General features: G+C 50.0%; 1 protein-coding gene across 1 annotated transcript in view; it reads left to right on the top strand.

Annotated features, from left to right (window-relative positions):
• Positions 1-438: 438 nt before the first annotated feature.
• LOC139061035 (EEF1AKMT4-ECE2 readthrough transcript protein-like) overlaps positions 439-10,200 on the top strand; it is a 140,062-nt gene continuing 130,300 nt past the window's right edge. Inside the window, exons 1-3 of the mRNA XM_070540470.1 lie at positions 439-753; positions 6,807-7,097; positions 8,359-8,664. Coding sequence (XP_070396571.1) covers positions 475-753; positions 6,807-7,097; positions 8,359-8,664 — 876 coding nt within the window. The 5' untranslated portion in view covers positions 439-474. The remainder of the gene's footprint in view (positions 754-6,806; positions 7,098-8,358; positions 8,665-10,200) is intronic.

Raw genomic sequence — 10,200 nt, 5'->3', positions numbered from 1 at the left:
TCGAACGATTCCCCCAAGCTGCACGCACACTTCAATGAACGAAAACGAGGTAAGGCAACTTCAACTAGACTATACGAGCCTTAGGGTATCGTCTTCTCGCAATCCCGCTTTTCGATACGTCACGCGACGTATCATTTGGGCTATGTTGTTGGCTGTGGATTTGAGACTATGTACGACAATTGCGCCCTCATTTTTCGATGGCCATTCAAGCCAAAGGGCATTAAAATTGACGTGCCAAATTAGCTCATCTGGGTTAGCTCGCGGAAGACAGCCATTGGGGTTCGAAGATTTTATTGAGCATTGATCTGAATGTTGATTCAAAGAGAATTTGTGAGTGCGCAATCAAAACAGGCTCTTTCAAACCAAAATCAAACCACGGCCACTTTCTCGTGGTGGACAAGCGGCATGGCATCCCCAGCAAGCAAGCAAGGGTAGAGGAAGAAGAAGAAGAAGCGCGAGAACCAAGAAGACGCCATGTCGGACGATCTCCGCAAGTCCAACAAGAAGCGCTCGAAAGAGTCCGGGAAAAAGACACGGGCGGCGGCGCGTTCTCGGCCTTCGCTCGGTAAGTCCCTGAGCAAGCCGTCCTTGGCTGCGCGACAAAAGTTGACGTCGCCGGGTGGGGCTCCCGCCAAAACAAAGGACCGTCCCACAACGACCACCGTCGGCACCACCGCCGCTACCACGGCTGGCAAAAAGACCAAGGCTAAGCGCTCCAAGCACGGGCAGCGAGGGATCGAAAGACTGAGTGGGGTAAGCGATGCTTCAGAGACGGCCCATATTCCGGCGCGTCATAAAAAAGTAACGGTTCCGGCGCGGAACCCTTGAGAGACAAGCAATGGACCCTTAAGTAACAATAGACGTGAGTGGAGTAATGAATGGTCGTCGTGCACCCGGCTGAGAGTGACGTCACGAAAGCTGAGTGGAATAATTTGGAGGATGCATCGCCTTTACGACTGCAACACGATAGCGTTCAAAGAGCCCTAAAGATTCTCACGCTTCCCGGAAACTGCAGCTTATGTAACCGTAATATGCACCGGAAAAAGCTGACGGTGAGCGCTGTGCACGAAGGCGAGCTTTATGGTTCTTTTATTGATGATGTGCAAGGAACCAAAGGGCTGCGTCACTCCTGCTATGCTCTCGGACAAATTTTCTTGGCTATGAAACGAAAGTTCCGGGGGCGGAGCTTCTGCACGAGAGCATTTGTATGCAGCGTAGTCCGGGCGCACTCGGCACCCGTTTCGGTTTTGCCAACCTCGCACAACCACTTTAGTGAGGGAAGATGCAGTTAACTCAGCGTGAATCAATGTTTATTCACATGCGATATGTACCAAGTTGTGAACAGTGAACATCGCAGCCTGCGTCCGAGCTCCCATGCAGCCGTATGGCGTCGGTTAGGGCTTGGACCCGCAGCCGACGCAGGCGTTGGTAAAGCGCCGGCGCAGCAGTCAGCTCGCTCGCTCACTCGTTTGTACCTAGATTTCGAAGTTTGCGATTTCCAGATGGGCTCGCTTGGTTTCCGCGCAGATGCTGCAAACACTTTATTTTATGCGAAGCATATTACTAGAGCTCAACCCAGCTCCTCAGGCGCGGCGGTGTCGCCTTCAATACCACGTGACACCGTGACGTCACGACAGAGGAGAAACGGGGCTCCAACTCGCGCCGTCGCTCGAGAGCTCAACCCAGCTCCTCAGGCGCGGCAGTGTCGCCTTCAATACCACGTGACACCGTGACGTCACGACAGAGGAGAAACGGGGCTCTAACTCGCGCCGTCGCTCGCGGCGTCGCCCCCCGCATCGGACGCGGTGAGCATCGAGCAACGCAGCGTTCGGCGCGACAACGATTTATTCATGAAGTGCAACGCCGCAGACACCGACACCGACGACACCGGCTTTTCTGCGAAACGAGCTCCTTAACGCTGTCGCGTTAAAATAAAGGCTAGTATGCTACGCATCCTGGACGTAACCTAAGCTAAGCCACAGCCATTGTTTTTATGCGTTGCATATTGCAATCACTCAGTTCAGCCCTTGGGCGCGGCCGTGCAGCCACCATTGACTTTAAGCGCAACCACGTGACGTGACGTCACGACAGCCGGAGGAAAAGCTGGGCCCCAACTCGCGCGGTCGCGCACGGCCACAGCTTTTATTGGTGTGATCCAGTGGTCTTTTGTTGGCGAAATTGGTGAACGGCCTCTCTGGGGAGTTGATTGATGGTACAGCAGGCGACAGACACTCACCAGAAGACACATGTGCCATTTCGCGTTTCGTGAATGTGCAAAACGTGCAATGGCTTCGGGTTAGACAAAGGTCGAAAGAGCAATATAAAGATACAATAAAATACCAATAGCTGACTGGTTAAGGTTACGCATCGTTTAAAACTAGGTACTGTACAAAACAAAAATAATATTGTTTTCAATTTGCCAAGTAAGAAAACGCCAGCAAAACTGCGGGACTACTTCTTGCGCTTAGTTTCCGTAGCCTTCGGTTCATAGCCAAGAAAAGTTGTCCGCGACTGTAAGAAAGACCTCAAACAGCAGCTGGAAAACGCTCCGCGTTAAGAGGGGTTTGTGTTTGAGTTTCCGCGTAACATAATTGTGTTTTCACGTATATTCGAATTACAATCCGTCTCTATCGCGTCTGTAGGTGGAGTGTAAGTTATACTTTTTCTACATGTTTTATCCTGAGAAAGTCAATTAGTTGCGTAATTTCTCTGCGCCACATGGAGGGCTTGTCTGGTTGTGTATGCGTGGTTTGAAATTCGTTTGGCCAATGCGCTCTCGCTTATTAATCATGCTTATTACCTACTTGCTTATTAAGGCTCGGACTGCCTTGACGCACAAGAGGTCAAGGCATACAACCGCGGATACAACCAAAGCCATGCGCGGGGCAGTGCGACCACACGAGGGTGCGCCACCACCGTTTCCGCCTCTGGGTTCCACTGAGCCAAAAAAAAAAACCCGTAGATCGAGTGGCACACACGGTCGAATCGAGCAACCTTAGGAGCATGCATCATAACTTAATGGATAGCCTTCCGCTTAAATCATCAAAAATCACGGCAGGACGAGCCCCCACTTCGAGAAACTTCTTGCTCAAGCGGTGCAGCTCCCGGGTGAGATGGAACCAGACCTCGTTCCGTGTTTTCGCGAGGCTTTCGTGAAGGCCCGGCACCCGATCCCCGAAAAGTGAATCACAGCGTGCCAACCGAACTTGGTATGAGCACTCGGCGAGAACAAGCACGAACTGGTTGATCGCCTGATTAGGCAAAGGGTCCAAAAATGGAACTGTCTCATAAGGAACGCCTGGGAGCCTAAAGAGACTAGCAGTCCTTTGGAGAAGAGCTGCTGTAAGCAAACACTGCGTAAAGATATGAGCCGAGTCCTCACGACCGCCACAAAAGGGGCACACTCCACGAGCCGGGATGGCTGTGATGCGCCGGTAACTCAACGGAAGGCATCCTCGCGCCAGGCGGTAGATTAACGTAGCTCGCCTAGCGTCGAGGAAACCGGACGTAATGAGCTTCCAGTTTGCCCTCTGCATGGACAGATCGTGCCTTTGGCAATGCGGGGGGAGACCAGGTTTGTGCCCTGTAAAACCGACTTGGCTGTTTGTGTGTGGAGTGCAGTTCCTCAGTTGTGCTGCACCACAACAGCCCCCTTGTCCGGGAAGGACCGTTGGCCCGAACCAAGTGCCCCCGCCCAGTCAGCCCGGGTTGAAGGGGAGCACCGGAGTCAATGTATCGAATGATGGTTTGGGTGACGAGTACATGTAAGCTGTGGGACGCAGCGCCTCCGGGTGCCAAGTTCTCTTCCCATCTGACAACGGTGCTGATTAACGCTCTCGCATTAATCAGCAAGGTCCGGTAGATAAGTCACACACCACAACGTGACAAAATGGTGAGTGTAGTATAAGCAACGCTGCATCACGAAAAAAAAAAAAAGCTGTGGCCTGCCGTAGTTGCATTCTCGGCCACTTGGCTTGGCCGAACGGCGCTAACTGGCGGGGATGGGACGCGTCGGCGACGACGTTCCACGTGCGTGCGTGACGCATTTTCTATGCTGATCTCAGACAGCAGACCCCGGCTTGTGGCGTTGCGGCGGATAACAGCGTTTTCGTTGCACGTGGCGGGCCGCACATTTTTTTAAGGGAACAGGGTAGGCAAATTTTCCGAAAAAAAATCGATTTTTTGTTTTTGTGTAATTTAAAATCTCTGTTCTTTCCTTAACATGACCCAGCGTTTTATTTGCGCTTGCGCGAAATATTTACCTCAAAATCAACATTTTTCGAAACTTAGGCAGCATCCAGCCACGCCCCCTTTGACACATGCTCGGGATCTTTGCCTCTCCTAAACGGCAAAAAAAAAAAATTTTTTCATCGCCTATTTTTTGTCACGTTTAGCGGAATGGCTGTCACTCATGTGGAAGCAGTGAAAACCTAGCTAGCATATTTCACTTAGCCAAACGAATCCTAAGATGCAGCTGGGTTAATCGCAACGCGGGGCGTTTTGCTCGTGCTTTGGCGTGTTTTCGCGGAGAATCGAATTTATTTATACTTTGGTGCTGGTTATTTAGCGGTAATGCAATGACGAAGCCAAAGGAGTGCTTTAAAAACGTATCTTTCATGGAAACCGGCATAAGTCAGCCTCCAATGACGCCAATTCTCCGCAACACAAACCAGGAGTGGGCGCCGCGGCCACCAGGTGAGCGTCTGCATCGAAGCTTTCGCACTCGGCGGAACGCTCTAAGCAGAACGCGGGTGTTTTAGCAGCTCTCGAAGCCTGAGCTTCTCCAGAAATGTCTCCATGGAAAAACTCAGAACACCAATGAGGCGTTCAACAAGGTTGTATGGGAGCGCGCTCCGAAGAATATCTTTCTTGGCCTAAAGACGCTGAAAATAGCGACAATGGATGCTGTGCTAAGTTTTAATGACCGCAGCATTGCTCTAGCCGACATTTTGAGGTCATTCGGAGTTTCTCCAGGACGGTTCACAGTCCAGTGGTTGCGCGAAGTTAACCGGCGGCGACTGTACTTTGCAGGGAGGGCTGCACCACTGGTAACTAAGGAGGCCCGGAAAACAAGGCAGCTAGCACAGAAAAGAAGTGTTGACGATGGAGGGGACTACCAGGCTGGTGGCTAATGAAAAAATGCGCCAGAATTTTTTTCTACAGTCCTATATTGCAATGAAGCTCTTTCTTCCACTTCAAAGCCAATTATCTCAAAACACCAAATTTTGCTGCATTTGACCCTTTTTTTCAGAAACTACAAGCGCTAGGGTGATAACATTTTCCAGATATTGAGCAAACATTACAGAAAGTCTACTGAACCAGAATTTTAAATTTTCTTGTAGGGGATGTTTGTTTACAGGCTATTTACTGCAGATTTTGGCTTTAAAATTTGGTGGGTCCAGTAAAAAAATGAAAACAAAAAAATCTAATCTCCAAAAAGAAATAATCCTGGTTCAGTAACACTACCTAACATTGCTGATTACAATGCCACCAAGATTATAGTTCTAAACCCAGCAGATCACGAGAAAAAGGGTCACGAACATAGCCCAAAATGCATGGCTAGAATAGGACCTACCCTGTCCCCTAAAATATCTATCCAGCGGCCGTAGCTGGGTATAGGCAAGCCACAGAGCAGTACGTCGGGAAAAGGAGCATGTTTTTTTTTTATATATATACCAGAACTTACACCGATTAGGTGCAAGCAACGGTTGAATGACAGGCCAGGGACCATGACATATCGAATATGAAGTTGCACAAGGTGCTGTCAGTTAAAGTGAACGCTCGAAGATGTATAGATGGACCAAAAGAGGAACACTAATGCAGATTAAGTTGATAAGTATTACAAGAAAAAATTCCTAGAATAAGTTCCTGGCACGAAAGAAAGATGAACATATAGAGGCAAGCAGACAAAGTTTACTCGACTGTGACATTTCTACAAGAAAAAAAAATATCTACCAGACATCTTCGAGCATTCCTCGTGCACAAAAGAACTTCCTCGCACCCGACCTTCTTCCACCAGACCTCGTCGAAATGAAGCGTGACTTCCTAATTCGCCATAACTCCAGTAACGGTAATGCAATGTGTCGCCTGGCCGCAGCACCAATCTACTATATATTACGCCACTTTTCCTTCTTGGTCACGGCCATCTCGGAATGCACATGCGACCACCCGCGTGGCTATTTTGGATATTCTAAAGCAGCCCCAATAATGTAGTGAAATGATGTGGAAAACACACCTTTTCGCTCAAAATTTGCGGTAGTCGTAGCAGCTTAGAGAAGTATAAAACAAACCCGCCGTGGTTGCTCAGTGGCTAGGGTGTTAGGCTGCTGAGCATGAGGTTGCAGGATCGAATGCGAAAACACCCGTGTACTTAGATTTAGGTGCACGTCAAAGAACCCTAGGTGGTCAAAATTTCCGGAGTCCCCCACTACGGCGTTCCTCATAATCAGAAAGTGGTTTTGGCACGTAAAACCCTATATATTAAAAAAGTATGAAACAATGTACCTTATGTACAAACACAGCACAGCTAGCGACGTTTCTACATCTTGGCTGCTAGGGGAAGCGCTTGAGCTACGTAAAGGGAATTGCACCAGGAATCACCTGTAAATGGTTCCTGCTACAGTGGTTCGTCACAGTGTGCGTGTATATACACACACTGGGACAGCCGGGAACTTCTGTTTCTAGGCCATAAGAACAGCCTATGAGGATGGCAGACGGCACGCTCGTGATTTCGAAGACAGCGTAAAATCTCGCTGTGAATCCGTGCCCCGTGAGTCACGACAGACTGGCCGTCGCACTCGCCGCAGGTCGACCTGTCGGCGCTGGGCATCCGCGATCCGGTCGAAGAGGCCCATCGCCGTGAGCGCCAACGAACCTTCCGTGCCTGCCTCGTCATCGGCGCAGCTGTCGCGGTCGCTGTCACTGTCCTCCTGGGCGTCGCCTCGATGTTGGCCTGGCGTTACCGCGCTCAACCTTCCGCGCACAGTTCGGCATGCCCGACTGCGGCGTGCGCCGAGTACGCGGCCATTTTAACCAACGCCATCGACGAGAGGAACAGGCCGTGTGACAACTACTACCAACACATCTGCAGCATCGAGGTATGGGGTCTCCTCACCAGTATGTACGAAGCAACAAACTTTCGTAAGCATGGGGACGAGCAGTGCGCGCTAATTGCACGGACATGCAGAGGCACACGTAAAGAAATAGCGGGCGCAGTTTCGTTGCGATAGCAATTACACAGACACTCGGTGCGCATCCACGCCGTCGGCGTCCTCCGCGCTGTCGCCGTTGTCGTGCTGTCCGGTGAAGGTACACGGGGTGGTCACGCGCGGAGTGTTAGTCTTCAGAGACGCAAGGCGCGTTTGCATGCAAAAATGACGAAGCGAATCGAACGTACCGTCAACGCTACGATCAGTCGCCTCGACGGCAGAGGAAGGCCAACTTTCTCTCTTCCGCTGCTGGCACGCGTATATGTTCTGGCAAACGTGAAACGAACGTCATCTAATATTTCTTTTTCACTGGGCGCTCAATTAAGCCTACCGTTTTCCGTTGGTCTCACCTCGTGCGCCATCGATGTGCGACACCTGCGGTGCCAATGCAGTCCCTGCCTTGCCCGCGTTTTGTGACGCCTGGTAGCGGTGAGGGTGTTGTTCCTGCCGTCCAGCAGTGGCATCCATGTGTGCGACGTGGCGCCAACGTGTCGCACCCGTGTATAGTTAGAACAGCGTCTGATGAATTCAAGCGCAACGCTACCTCGGTATGCAGCAGTCACTGCCTCGCCCTTCGGGTAATATTGAAAACTGCTCCCGTGTTCGTATTCACATAAATAATTAGTTAATTATAATTAATAAATTTACAATAGGGTATAATAGGCTAGGATGGCAGTAACCAGTACCTTCGAAACCATTACCTTCGAGTGAAGTGATTGTAGCATGGGCTAACGTAGTAACATGCCCATAGGCTTACATTTCTTTCTTTTTCTTCTTTTTGCGGGCGACCCAAGCAAAAAATTTGCTTGGCTGCGTATGCCTTTTATTTGGTTACATTAAAGTGATTTTACAGCCAAGCTCTTTATGGCTAGTTCCCCCGGAATCGTTTCCGGGTGTGGACACAAAACTCCATACGTGGGCAGGTCCAGAAGATAGTGCAATACTGGGATGAGCCACGGCAGAGGTGACGCAGGCGTTAAGCACTCCCCATACGTGGGCCGATACCGAAGATAGTGCAATGCTGGGCCTGTCCACGGCACAGGCGCATTCCGCCATTAAGGAGCCCACATATACACAGCTCCGCGTGTCATCGTTCTTCACAGAGTGGAAGGGCACTGAGTTTTTTTTTTCTTATCTCCTACGTTTGCAGATGAGCCGGCTGAAGAACGACATCAGCACGGTGTACCGTATCCGGCGCGACTCTTTCAATAATGTAACGACCAGGCTGCGGAATATGAGTGTGCCGGATCAAGAGCAGTCGCCGCTGCAGAAAGCGGCCGCCTATTTGCAGGTTTGCGAGAGCGTAATCCGCGGCAGCAACGTCCAGGAGGTGAGGGAGGCCCTCAAAAAAGGCGGCATCACGTGGCCAGACCACGTGGATCCTTCAGCCAGTCTCATCGACGGGATCTTCTACATGTCGGCGAAACTGCACACAACGGTCCTCATTCGCGTAGAGGTACGGCGGTATACGGAAACGTATACGGAATACCGTGATATTGAACGAACAGAGCTCAAGCTGAACATAACGAAAGATGGATTATGGAGAACACATCTTTAAGTCACTATTGCAGGTTTTCTATGAAACAGGCCTACATATTTATATTTCTGGTTCCGTACGGACGTTGTGCCGCGAGGCAACCCAAGCGCGAAAACGAAAATGCTCTACAAAAAAAGTTGACTCGCCATCCCGGCCCTGCGAAAGCGAATGTCCCGCGACGCTGTGGAAAACCGCCTCCACAACTGCTGATGGGGGCATCTATAAATTCGATAGCATTATGTGGCCCATGAAGTGAAACACTGGGCGTTAACATCCGGTGGTGAGGTGACGTTTCACGTGATGACGTAACGTGATTACGTCATCACGACACACTGACATGACGACGTCACACCATAGGGGGCGTGATGAGCCTCACGTCAAACGTTACATTAGGTACAAATGGCATCGTCACGTGACGATATCGCCTGATGATTTCATCACAGCATACGTGACGTCACGCAGTGACGTCATCGTCAAGAGATGGTGTCACCTGTTGACATCATGTGCTACCTCTTGGATGAGCCGCACACATTGCGCTTCGCGCTTCTTTGCACTGTCTGCGTTATAGGCCGAATTTTTTGTGCGAGCACGTGGCAAAGAAAAATCCCGACCAACCACAGGCTGAAAGCTTCGCTCTAAAATGTAAGCCCATCGCCCCTTACAATATCGGCTTAGCCAGGTCCAATCAGTTATATCGAGAGCGCCGATTCGGTGCTTGTGTACATCAGTTCCCGTGCACCTGACTATGCAAGGCTACGCGATGGATAAACAGACAGGAGCAGATTGGCTTGCACGAAAAAATGAAAAAAGGTAAGCCTATAGGCCACTACAATGTTGGTTTTCTCAGGATGAATCTCTTCTCTGGAAAGTACCGGCTCGTTGCATACATCACTCCTACTGCTCGTGTCCCCGCTTATTCACGCGATGAATGAAGGAATTCGAGAAGCTTGGGTAACCCGGAAAAATGAAAATAAAATAAAAGAAAGGTAAGCCAACGGCTTGATACCATGATAGTCCAGCCCGGCACAATCACTTCTCTCGAAGGCACTGGTTTCCTGCTTATCATTTTCTGTGCCCATGCCGGCACCTATTTACGCAAAGAATAAATGCATACGTGCAGATTGGCTTGCACGGAAAGATTAAAACGCTATTGACATTAGAATAGTAGAATTTTGCGCCACTTGGTGATGCATATTTCACTATGGTGGGAATCAAGAGACGAGACCAAGGCAAGGCGAGATATTTACTGTGAGGTCTCAGCCCACCTTTTCGTTCGCTAGCTGCTTCTCCATTTTTTAGATAATCTTCGACTAATGCGGTTTGATGTCTTTGTCAAATGCGGTTTGACAGCTGACAAGAGGCGGAATTCATCACTGCGAATCACTGCAAGTAGCGGGGCACTAAAAACGTTCAGGTTTTTTACCTACGTTTACTGTCTTATCATTTAAGTCTTTC

This window comes from Dermacentor albipictus, chromosome 6, assembly GCF_038994185.2.
Source record: "Dermacentor albipictus isolate Rhodes 1998 colony chromosome 6, USDA_Dalb.pri_finalv2, whole genome shotgun sequence".
Lineage (NCBI taxonomy): Eukaryota > Metazoa > Arthropoda > Arachnida > Ixodida > Ixodidae > Dermacentor > Dermacentor albipictus.
The sequence above is the reverse complement of the archived record's forward strand: the minus strand, read 5'-3'. Positions and strand labels throughout refer to the sequence as shown.